Source organism: Semicossyphus pulcher, unplaced genomic scaffold (assembly GCF_022749685.1).
Source record: "Semicossyphus pulcher isolate SPU_LCO1_2020_fin unplaced genomic scaffold, fSemPul1.0.p SCAF_24, whole genome shotgun sequence".
NCBI lineage: Eukaryota > Metazoa > Chordata > Actinopteri > Labriformes > Labridae > Semicossyphus > Semicossyphus pulcher.
Genome location: NW_027211698.1, coordinates 8,333,912 through 8,346,713, shown reverse-complemented (window position 1 = coordinate 8,346,713; position 12,802 = coordinate 8,333,912). Strand labels below are relative to the sequence as shown.

The 12,802-nt window shown below is 42.7% G+C and overlaps 2 protein-coding genes across 2 annotated transcripts; both read left to right on the top strand.

The window, feature by feature from the left end:
• The first annotated feature begins 333 nt into the window (after nucleotides 1-333).
• Nucleotides 334-5,564, top strand: LOC138603382 (kelch-like protein 41b). Its single transcript, XM_069675131.1, has 6 exons — nucleotides 334-1,525; nucleotides 2,263-2,420; nucleotides 2,792-2,899; nucleotides 3,628-3,813; nucleotides 4,896-5,042; nucleotides 5,138-5,564. Exons 1-6 carry the CDS (start codon nucleotides 419-421, stop codon nucleotides 5,247-5,249), a joined length of 1,818 nt encoding a protein of 605 aa, XP_069531232.1. The 5' UTR covers nucleotides 334-418; the 3' UTR covers nucleotides 5,250-5,564.
• Nucleotides 5,565-10,451: 4,887 nt separating this feature from the next.
• On the top strand, nucleotides 10,452-11,441 carry LOC138603384 (2-oxoglutarate receptor 1-like). The gene has a single exon (XM_069675133.1). The coding sequence runs from the start codon at nucleotides 10,452-10,454 to the stop codon at nucleotides 11,439-11,441; it is 990 nt and encodes a 329-aa protein (XP_069531234.1).
• The last annotated feature ends 1,361 nt before the right edge of the window (nucleotides 11,442-12,802 follow it).

Sequence of the window (12,802 nt, the reverse complement as noted above, 5' to 3'; positions counted from 1 at the left end):
TCTAAATATCCTCCCATTCATAGGTATAGCTCTAGAAGATCTATTCGAGGGCCCTGACAGCATTGTCTCCGCTGTAAGTCGGCCACATGACACTTTGGGAGCTGAATCATGGTGGCAGATCCGCAGCCTGAGCAGCCAGTTGCTTTTTTCAGTCTGTGACAGCAGCTGCTGGAGCCGAGGCCTGTTCTGCGCTGTGATTCGGCCCAGTCAGATTCCTCTGCAGCTGAAGCAGGCAGGGGGCAGAGGGAGCTAAATTTAGAGGGGGGTGGGATTACATTGCAGGTCTTCACAGTGGCAACCCTTTCTGTGCCCTGCCTTTTCCAGCCAGGACCCACTGCCAACAGGACCCGTGGCCGCCGACTCCTTCCTCTCTCCACTGACCCCCTTGTTCACCCGTCGTTTCCCATCCTGACACGCCATGGACCCCAACGCCATGAAGGAGGAGCTGCGCCTGTTCCAGAGCACCCTGCTCCAGGACGGGCTGAAGGAGCTGCTGAATGAGAACAAGTTTGTGGACTGCACCTTAAAGGTGGGCGACCGCAGCTTCCCCTGCCACCGGCTCATCATGGCCGCCTGTAGCCCTTACTTCAGGGAGATCTTCTTCACAGAGGACGGGAAGGAGGTGGCAAACACCAAGGAGGTGGTTCTGGAGGACGTCAACCCTGCCATCCTGGATATGATCATTCAGTACCTTTACTCGGCCGAGATCGACCTCACCGATGACAACGTTCAGGATATAATTGCTGTGGCAAACAAATTCCAGATCCCATCTGTCTTTACGGTATGTGTCAACTACCTTCAAAAGAAGCTGTCCCTGGGCAACTGCATGGCCATTTTCAGGATGGGCCTGGTTCTCAGCTGTCCCAGGCTCGCCGTAGCTGCACGTAACTATGTCGCCGACCGTTTCGAGCTCCTCTACAAAGAGGAGGAGTTCTTGAAGCTTGCACCCCACGAACTGTTCGCCGTCATTGGTGGAGACTCGCTAAATGTGGGGAATGAGGAGCTGGTGTTTGAGTCGGTCATGGCCTGGGTTCGCCACGACAAGGAGCGCGTCAAGGTCCTGAAGGATGCTTTCAACTGCATCCGCTTCCGCCTGCTGCCGGAGAAGTACTTCAAAGAGAAAGTGGAGACCGATGATATCATCAAGGCCGACCCCGAGCTCCAGAAGACGATCCAAGTCATCAGGGATGCCTTCAAGGGGAAACTTCCAGAGACACCCAAGAAGAAAGAGGGGGAGGAGGGGGCTGATACAGAAGAAGGTGACGAGGAGAGCCTATTCCCCGGGTATCTGAATGACAACCGCAGACATGGCATGTATGGACGTGACTTCATCCTGATGATCAATGACACGGCGGCAGTGGCGTACGATGTCAGTGAGAACGAGTGCTTCCTGGCAGCCATGTCGGAGCAGGTGCCACGTAACCACGTCAGCCTGGCGTCACAGAGGAACCAGCTCTACATCATTGGAGGATTGTTTGTAGATGAGGAAAACAAAGATGTACCACTGCAGTGTTACTTCTACTTGGTAATAAGGTTTTTCCTTTATTTTGTACTCTTCCATCTAATAGCTCCCTTACATACATACCACTGTCATACCCTAAATGTAAATATGAAGGCAGAGCCAGGAGACAGCTGGTATAGCTAGGCATAAAAGAGCGTTAGCATGGAAAAACAGCTAGCATGGGTGTCACTTTAAACTAGGAATTGATAAAAAAGGTTTAAATACAACACAAAAAGCTTTAACCGTGTTATTTAGTGAGTTTTAGTTATGTTGGTGGGCATATTTTTGTTTAACCGTTGACAGAAACAAGCTAACTGCTTTCTATTGCCTCTAGTCATTACGGCTAATCTAAGCTAACCTAGCAGAACAGACAAAGGAGTGTATCAAACTCCACACCAGACTCTTTGAAGCAAAACAAATTAATGTGTGTATTTAAAAACATCTTTCTCTATCCTTTATGGTCCATATAGTGTTTATAGTACTTTAAAAGTCTGATAGTATTTATGAAAATAGAGCAGTTAGCGTTAGCTTACAACTGTCCCTCCCAGGGAGTATTTAAGCTAACCTAAACCTTTTATACATGATTTCGAGGCCTTAATAGAAATAAAACCACAGGCCTAACGTACTGTATTGTACAGAATTATCAATATGTGAATACCATACAATACAATGACTCATTCTCTTCTTCATGAGGAGATAAAGACACAGTGCTAATGGGTGTTAATTGGGTGCCCTGTGTTTTAACATATTTTGCTCCACAGTTGGATCCCCTCACATCTGACTGGGTCGCCCTGCCGCCCATGCCTTCCCCGAGATGCCTCTTCAACATCGGCGAGAGCGAGAACCTGCTGTTCGCCGTGGCCGGAAAGGACCTCCAGACCAACGCGTCGCTGGACACCGTGATGTGCTACGATGTCGAGTTAGTAGGATTATTTGCCTCTTGGCTTCCCCTCCCCCTCCTCCCTCTTTCTTTAGTTATTTCTCACCCTGTATCTCACCTTTTAAACAGTTTTCAGGTGATAATTAACTTCAGGAAATTAAGAATGTGGTGTTAAGTCTAATTAATTATGTTTTGATATCATCTCTCCTCCTTTAATGGCTCTGGTTGTTTCTGCGATAGCTGTGGAGCTGTATTTTTTAATTATAGTAAGGATGTAAACATGTAGCACTAATCCATGTTGATTTGGCTCTTCCACAGGGGAAATCTCACATGTAACTTAATGATTCTTGAGCAACAAGAACTATTTTTAATAATTACATTAAAACTGTTATTAATTATAATTAAAACAGGAAAATGAAGTGGAGTGAGACCAAAAAGCTTCCTCTGAAGATCCACGGCCATGCTGTCGTCTCCCACAAAGGACTGGTTTACTGCATTGGAGGAAAGACAGATGACAAGTGAGTAAATGAGAGTGTGTGTGTGAGACCTTACGCTGTGAGCTGCAGCTGCTTGTGGTCTATCATTCTGTCAGTCTGCAGGGCTGCACAGTACGTCATAGACAACAATTACACTGCTACAGTCCAGGACTAATATGTCACAATAATGGAGAATAATCTGATTTGTGCGTCTCTTGTTGAATCGCACAGTGATAGTAAAGGGTCTGCTTATTTTCTCTGCTTAAAATCGAACCAATGAAAAACCAGCAGCGACCGTATACGCTGTTTAAGTAACTGTTTTTGCAGTGATCCTCAAACCGCAGGATTTAATACACTTTCTAATAATAGGCTGATCAATCAGGGCCGTGTTCTCAGCTGTCGGAGGAACATCAATCATCGAGCGGAAACAGGTGTGCTTCTCCCGCACTCGGTTTCAGCTGGTGCTCTGTCTGAGAAAAAAAGAGGAAGGTGTGAAAGCCTTCATCAGAGTGTGCACGGCATCACTGTGTTCTCTTGTTAAAGGACACATGATGCGAAATAATTGCATCTAATTAAGCTTCAAAACAACGCAATACTTCTTATATGTGTATGAAAACGTAGCTTTAAATACTGACAAAATTAGTATTAAGATAAAATGAACTCTTGCAGTTTCATTATTGTCCTTATTTATTTGTGTAAACACTAAAACTGAATGGGGGTTTAACATTTTTAAAAATCTCACCATTGCACGCCTCTCTTTGTCTCCACAGCAAAGCCCTCAACAAGATGTTCGCGTACAACCACAAGCAGGCGGAGTGGAGGGAGCTGGCGGCCATGAAGACTCCCAGAGCCATGTTCGGGGCCGTCATCCACAACAACAAGATCGTGGTGGCCGGCGGCGTCAACGAGGAAGGCCTCATTAATATATGCGAAGCGTATGACTTCGCAGCAAACAAGTATGAAACTCTTTTAATGTTTTGTATTTTTTTATTTTCAGTTAACCCACAACCACAACTGTCAGCCTTTTTTTTTTTAACATTAAGACAGTAAAAACCTCAGAAGTCCCATTTATGGAGCCCAAGAGAAACAACAAACTGATAGCTTGTTAGCTAGTTAGCAGGTAGTTAGCTAGTTAGCTCCTGTTGGCGGGAGTGACCGCAGAGAAACACAAACTGGTCTCACAGAAATTTGTGAAATGACCACAGTCTCATAACACAGCATTACTTGGTGGTGTCACTTAACTTACTTTAACGTTGCTTTAGTCACTTACATAACATACTGCTACTTACATACGTAGCTTTACTGAAGTAGAGTCTTTCATATTACAAATCATGTAGCTATGAGGCCATAACCTAATCAAACTTTAGCGACATGCTTATTCTTCTCCCAGATTGACTTTACATTGGTATTGACATTTCATATATTTCTAAGAGACAGTGTTTACCTTGACATAGTTGTGTCTTTCTCTATGCAACAATTTAGAAGGCTGCTGCAGGTCTCAGAAACAGCTAGCTGCTGCCGTTAGCGCAGTCTCTTTAGCTTGACTATCAATCAGTCTAGCTTATTAGTTGGCTAGGCAGGTAGCACGTGACGAATTGTTAGGCTGAAAAAGTAGAGGTTCGTCTTAGTTTGCTTTGTTAATAACAGCAGCAGTCATTAGTTTGTTGAAAAGGAATGACTATTTTTATTGTTATTGCCCTCGCTAACAGAAGCTAATTTTGGCCGCAGCTGTTGCGCTTGCTCGCTTAAAAGAGACAGGGAGCATACTGCTAGCTAGAAGTTAAAGTTATCATGAAAATAAGTGATGAAATAAAATGTGTAAAATATTTTTAATAGTTTGGTCTTAATTAGCATTTTTATGTATTTACCAATATACACTGTACATTCTATTAATTGTATAAAAGAGTTTTACTGAACTCTTGGGCCTCCACATACCACATTTCTGCTTAACTTGGACAAATGTTCCAAAATACAAACGTCATCTAAAATGAGATCTCCATCTTACACCTGACCTTCTCCTAATGTTGCACCTCCTCAGGTGGGAGCCCTTCACAGAGTTCCCGCAGGAGAGGAGCTCCGTCAACTTACTGAGCAATGGCGGCTCCCTGTACGCTGTAGGCGGCTTCGCTATGGTTCAGACGGAGAACAAGGAGGTGGCTCCCACAGAGGTCACTGATGTCTGGCAGTAAGTTTTCTCACATTATGGGACCAAAATTTGCATGTTTTTGTTGTTAGCGTTGTGTTTGTTCTGCGATCTGACCTTCCTCTTTGTCTCGTTAGGTATGAAGAAGATAAGAAGCAGTGGAGTGGCATGCTGAGGGAGATGCGTTACGCTGCCGGCTCCTCCTGTGTGTCCATGCGTCTCAATGCAGCCAGGATGCCCAAACTGTAGACAAACAACTTTCTTTCTTTCCTCACCCCCCCAACGTCACCTCCTGACTCCCCCCTCCTCCCCCAGCGAGCTGCCTCCGAGGCGTCTCATCCTCTGCACTCGGATTTCTGTGTGTCGAGTTGATCTTTGACATTAATTTTTCTCTCAACTCAGATGATTTTTATCTGTACTATAAACACTCGGTTCTGCTGCCTCTTCAAAGACTGCACCATCCCCACAGTATTAAAAAAAAGAAGGCACAATTTAGGTTGATCTATAAAGCTCTGTTCACATAGTTTCTTGCATTTCTTTTGTAAAATAAACATTTGTAAACTTCTGCGTCTTTCGCTGTATTTGATTAAGTCTGATTTATAGAGAAGTGACATTACAGAGACTGTGCGAGCGCATCGAGGTCATCCGAGGGAGCAGGAATGTGTATTTGTAGCTTCTTTGTACTTTCAGGTAAACAAAGAAATGGATCTGGGTTAATGGCAGGTGAAGTCTTTACATTTCAACACAGCATAATGATCCTCAAACACGTGTCACGTATTCATGTGTCTGTCAATATGACTGTGAGTCACCACACAACAAACAGGACTGGAAAAGTTTATGTAAATCTCTGCACTTTACCCCCACACTGAATGAAATACATTCACGCGAAATCTTAACAGCAATAACACTATTTTTACACCTACATTAACAGTATAATGACACAGGAGATGGAGGATTTAACACCACAGTCACATCACAATTATAAACTATATAGAAGATATTCCAAGGATGCCATCATATTGTTAATGCTTAAATAATAATTAGGGTTAAAGAGGAAAAAAAGTTCTACTATATCATGTGCTGCTTGTTAAAACTAAATCTACAAAGTGATATATATCCAGTGTAAAACTGAAGTTAAAATTTCAGTTGAAATCCTGCAACAAACACGCTAATGCTAGCAATACTAGCATGATTTTCACTGGTTAAAAAAATGTCTTTCTCATCAAGCATAGCGTTCATTCAAGTCCAAATAGCAGCATCTCACTCTTGATTACAACGTCTATATACACTATAAAGATTTCCTTGTGTCTTTCGTCTCAATTTGTGTAATGTGGAAGGTGTTGTCATGGAATCCAACCCAGTGAATTTTTACTAGGTTCTACAAAGCACTTTATGGTTTTTAAGCTAGTTATTTTAGCTAAAACATGCTCTAAATCTGCCCTAAACTTCACTGTTGTAGTTCATTTAAAAATGTTTGCCAAATCAGTACGAACTGCTAGTATAGTGTGGCATTTCGAACACAGCAATAATCCGTGATAAAATCATGTTCCTCTGGCTCCTCCTACTGCTCCTCATGGCGTTTGCAAAAAATCTACCTTCACGGTCCAACAACCAATCAGAGCCGAGCAGCCTCTCAGGCTGCTGTCAATCAAACACTGCGCAGCACCACTCCTCCGCGCATGCTCACACGGTCAAGCTCAATTTCTTCAGTGTGCGCAGCCTCAGTTGATTTGTGTCCACAAAGGCTTAAAAACAACCACCGGGAATGAAAAAACTCCCCATCCCTCTATTGCCAGCTACGGCTTACACTATAAAGACCGTTAAACCGAAGAAGATAAATGAGGAAAAGCAAGCTAAAAAGAAAAAGTTGGACCGAGACAAAACAAGAGTAAACATGGAAGTGGAGAGAACTACTGGACCTGAAAGGATAAAAAGCGATGCAGTTCTGCTCGACAGGTAATTACCCCAGCTTAATTTCTCCTGTAATTGCTTTCAAGCTATGTTTCCACATTGCTAAGATGTCTGTGGTTGCTGTGACGTTGTGTTACCTTGGTGTTGCAGTCGGGCTACATTAGCTTGTTCCGAGTGCGGCTGCTGTTTAGCGTTGTGTCATGGCGTGGAGTGGCTGAAAACACCTTTGTGAAGTACCCAGGCAGTGTTACGTGTCGGACTTTCCCCTGATAGTTAAGTGTGCCTGTGCTCTCACGGCTAAATGTTCTCAACGTCAGGGTGTTGCTTAGTTGGCACTTGAAACCCAAAGTTTCTGTTAGCAAACTAAGTGCTGGTGATTTTTGCCATATAGAATTTGCTGTAGATTGCCGTTCACAGCAAAAGCACCGCTGGTTTGTGTGTCTGCTTCGATAGTGTTGTGTCTGCTACGATAATAGGGCTGCGGTTGTTGTCATTTCAGGTTGTTACCGGTGTGTCTGCTATATTGTTTATCTGGCTTCTTCAGTTGCTGTGGTTACTAGCCTGCGTGCGCATGACAGCCTCCTCTGCGGGGAGGGCTTTGGAGGCAGGACTGAGCGCCGCAAAGAGAGAGGGGGAGGGACCTGATGGTTGTAATCTTTAAAATTTTGAAGCAAAGTCCGCTCTCTTCTCTATTTTACCTACTGCAGCTTTACGTTTTTTTTTATTTGTACCACAGAGACAAAGATGGCGATACAAATAGATTACATTTACACTTATTTCACAAAATATTAGTTTAGTAATATAAGTTTAATCTTCCTCCTGTGAAAATCGAATGTTCAACCTTGTAAACATCTCCATGTGCTACAAGACATATCAGGGACAACATAAGCAGTCTGCTTTTAAACTGCAGTGTACCAAGAACAGGCTGAACAACACGTTTTCAGGTTGGCAGGTTTGAGAGGTCACAAACATAAGGAGCCAATCCCGTTAATGGACGGGGTGACGCTATGCATATCATTATGTGCAACCTATGGCAACCACTTCGGCGATGCGCGAGCCAGCTGTAACCGCAATCGTAATTTTTACGATACGCCACGTTAGAATATTTGGAATTGATATGTATTGATTTAAAAATGTCACAGTGCTTATATATTTTTGTGCCGCTGTTAAAAATATATGTCTAAGTCTGGACATTTGCATTGTTTGATGAGGTGTAAAAACGTCCCACTTCCCGGGATGACCCTGTTTTAAGTGTTCATTTCCCACAATCTTATTAACTTCCTCATTACTTTAATCACAAACCATGGTCTGTGTGTGTGTGCCAAATTTAGCTCTGCGGTGTCACACTGAGGGAGTCTGTTTGAAGAAATAACAAACACCTCTATTGTTTATATTCCCGAAACAAAAGGTGAATAATTGGATTTTTCCAGAAGCAGCTATTTCTTTCCCTTTATTCTCTACAAATTCACCTGAAACGTGATCCGTGTAAACATACCGAACCTTGAGCTTTAGCAGCTCAAACATGACACCAGGAAGTAAGCGCACATGTCTGAAGGACAAGCACACAAAAGTGGACTTGCCAACAAAAATATGCTTGGGTTTCCCCCTGGGTGGGGGGAGAGTAGGAGGAGGAGGATTGACGGAGGAGTTGATGTGAAAACAGAGATGAGACTCTGAAGGCTTGGAGTGAGCACTGATGAGGACACTAGCTCAAAGTAAGTAGAAACCTCTCTTAAAAACTACCTATATGACTCAACCACTCAGCTAGATGAAATATGCTTGTGGTTGGTTTGTATTTTCCAACAAACTCAGAATATAATCGTTTTAATGAGGACAAGTTCCTGCCTTATTAGTACAAGCACTGTGTAAATGACGACTCGCACATCTCCTCACATCCATAATGAGAGCAGATTGCACTGACAGCATTACAGGAAGCCAGGATGCCATAGGCGCTGTCATATCCTGAGAGGCTCTCAGAAAGCAGACAGTTGACAAGGAGAGAAGAGTTTTGTTTGCTTCTCTTTTCTTCTGAGTTTGCTCGATTGTTTTTTTTTTCCTCCTGCCCTCTCCATCCTTTTTCAAGCCGTAATTGCCAGTGACGTTGATTTGAGAGCTGAGGGAAAAGGGAAGGATGATTTGCTTGTAGCCTATTTTTTCCCTCACCCAACAACATCAAAAGGTCCATTACAAATCGAGCATTGGTTAAGCATTTTTGAGAACATTAAAGCTGCACTTTTTTTATTTACAATGATTTAAATTACTACGTTTATGTGAAAGGTTTCACTTATAGTGATGGACCCACAAAGATGTACCGCCTGTCTCTGCAGTTACCTTCAGTTAAACAGCATCTTTCAGCACTTTGTTTTAGTTTCTGGTAGAGATAGACCGATATGTTTTTTCAGGGCCGATACCGATACCGATTATTAGTAGTCAAGGAGGCCGATAACCGATATTTGGAGCCGATATTAATTTGCAGTAAAAGTTAAAATATTGGCGTCAAAATTTTGAATAATACAAACTCCAACACTTAACTTTGTTTAAATGCCTTTAAGCATGTATATGTATGCATGTTTATTAAACAAACAAACAAAAAGCGCAGGGAGTTCCCAGGGTCAGCAGCATCTCTTATAGTTAAGTTAGTTAAGTTAACTGAAAATTTAAATAAATAAATAAATAACTTCCTGAAGTTTTATAAAGTAAATAAAACAAGGTTAAATAAAATTTGCAAAGAAATTAACTCTTATCGGCCGTCAGATTAAAAAAAAAAAAAAAAAAAAAAAGGCCGATGCCGATATGCGTCAAAATGCCGGATATCGGCGCCGATAATCAGCCCGGCTGATAATTGGTCTCTCCCTAGTTTCTTGGCCTGCCGCTAAATGTTTCGGTTTTCTATCATTGCTCTCATCGTGGTAAAAGCAGTCAGACATTTTCAGTGAAAAGGCTTTAAAGCGTCTCAAAATCTAAATGCGAAAAAAAGTTCCAGGAACTTTTACTTGCTATAGAAAGCAATACAGAGCTAAAAGTAGAGTGAATATTGGTCTTGTTTTTGACAAAGTTAATGCTAACGGCGATTCCATATGAATGCTAATATAGCTGTGTGTCTACCATTGGGCATGGTTAAGCTAGAAAGTTTGTTACAAAAAGTAGCGTTGTCATGATTATTGACCAGCGAAGGTGTTCAGTGTTATTCACAGTTGACTAGTTTCAGCTGCATGAGTTCAGTGTAGTAATGTAGCACTCGCTACACAGCCATCATTTAGCTTCACATTTTTAGCTTTGAGAATAAATAAAGGCATCCCAGCTAACATTTCATGTCTATGCTAACTGCTAACTATGATATGGATAGCAATACAGAGCTATAAAGAGAGTAAATATTGGTCTTATTTTTGACAGGGGTCAAAATTAATGCTAATGCTAACAGCTAATGTGTCCTCTGTGTCTTCTAAATGTATTGGCAAATGTTTGCTAACAACTTTACACGGTGATGTTATTGTTGTGATTACAGCTTGTTGCACTGCTAAGACACTAAAAGCTAAAGCCATGACCGGAGAGGATCAGAACTGCACCGACATTGACCAGCTGATGAAACGCTATTACCTACCTGTCGCCTACGGAATCATCTTCATCGTAGGCCTGGTGGGCAACATAACCTCCATTAGCATTTACATGACGAAGCTGCGTCCGTGGAAAAGCAGCAGCATCATCATGGTCAACCTGGCGCTGACCGACCTCCTCTACGTGCTCAGCATGCCCTTCCTGGTCTACTACTACAGCAACGGGGATTCGTGGACGCTGGGTGACTTCATGTGCCGCTTTGTGCGCTTTGGGTTCCATTTCAACCTGTATGGGAGCATCCTCTTCCTGACCTGTTTCGCCATTTTCCGTTACGTTGTTGTGATCCAGCCTTTGAAGGCGGAGCAGGTGCAGCAGAAGATTTGGGGTATAATTGCTTGCTCGGTTGTATGGATCGTTGTCGCTGCTGAAATCGCACCCATGTTGACAATGATATCCCTGGAAGAGCGTGACAACAAGACCTACTGCTTGGACTTTGCTAGCACCATACCCTTCGAGGTGCGGTGGTATGTCTGGTTGCTCACCACACTCGGGTATCTTCTCCCTCTTGTGGTGGTATTCATGTGTTACATCGGAATAGTGAAAGAGTTGGCGAAAGGACCTCACACATCCAGTCCATGTCGGGTGCGAGCACGGCGCGTCACCGTGCTCATCCTGGTGGTGTTTGTGGTGTGTTTCCTGCCGTATCACATTTTGCGTGTGTTGCGGATTGAAACTCGAAGGCCGCAAGATGCGGCGTGCATGGTGGAGCGCATTGTGCATGCTGCATATATTATCTCCAGGCCTCTGGCAGGACTTAACACCTTTTTTAACCTGGCTCTGTACACTCTATCCGGTGATAAATTCAGAAGAGCCTTTCTTAGCACTTTTTACCCTGAATGCTGGCTGACCAAGGCCAGGTCACTGCTCAATCTGGCGATCATTAACAAGGAAGACGGTGACACGCCTGCCGTGTGACTGACGGCCGCTCTACACCTGACTCTTCTTTGATCTCTCTTTGATTCACACTATGGACATACTGTAAACTCAGTCAGACATAATGTCGGGAAGGCTGCACGGCAGCTGTGTTTTTTTAACTTGTGTGCCTCCCAGAGACAATAAGAAGTTTCGGACTGTTTCAGGCAGAAACTGCATTCCACACCCTAAAGTGTAAAAATAAATGACCAAAGAGTAAAGCTGAGTTTACATTAAGTTAGACCTTTGTCCTCACCTTTCATCTCTTACTGGAATTCACGTGAGTCTACATGACCTGACAGTTTTTCAATTCTTGTGTTTGCAGCAACAAAATAGCCGTAGTTTTAGACAGTTTGTAGTTTCTTATACCAGGAAATGAGTTTCTAGGAAGTGGAATTCCTTGACAGGTTTCCAGTGTGTTCTTCCTGTAAGGTTTGTGACTGATTTTTGTGCGAAAATTGTAAAAATTGGAAGCTGTTTTACAGATTGTAGGTGTTTAAAAAGTGCAATAAAACTGCTGTGGTTTTAGTCACCGGACTTTCGCAATACACTTTTTGATTGTAGTTTTGTGTGAATGTCTTAACAAATGACTACAATGACATTTAGTGCAGCCATACATGCCCCCTTAGGATGAATTGTAGTAACCTGTTGTATAGGTCATGGCAGTTGGCTGTCCACCTTGAGTCTAGTTCTGTCTGAGATTTATGGCAGTTAAAAATAAGTCACTCCTAGCTGCTGTCGCAAAATGCTAACATTCTCAAGTGCTACTTCTTGCATTTCAGCAAATTACATAAAGATTATGGTCATGAGTAACCTAATTGCATTGTGGCGTTTTAATGACTGAATTGTTTCTACCATCAGCAACCATTCATAAGCTTGTAAATGTTTCAATTCTTTATCTTTAATCCACGAATAAAAACTAGCAAAACCTGACATCCCATTAGCCTACTCTATACTTACTTTTTTAATGCTAATTAGCAGATGTTGGCATGCTAACTCACAAAACTAAGATGGTAAACATGGCAATAATATTAGCTTCACATTAGCATTTTAGCTTTAGCATGTTAGCAAGCTGACATTAGCATTTACCTCAAAGGACAGCTGTGTCAGCGTGCCATCCTCCAGAGCTGTTAGCATGACTCCAGGTAGTCGTTCATGTTATTGCGCATGTTAGCCTAACATTAGCTTCAAAAAATGTAGTGTCACCTTTTTACCATGCTTACTCACAAAACTAGGTAAACATGGCAAACGTGAGCCACACACTAGCATTTTAACATTAGCATGTTGATATTAAGATTTAGCTCAAATGACAGCTATGTCAACATACTGGCTTTGCAAACTGCTAGCAGAACTCCAGCTAGTTT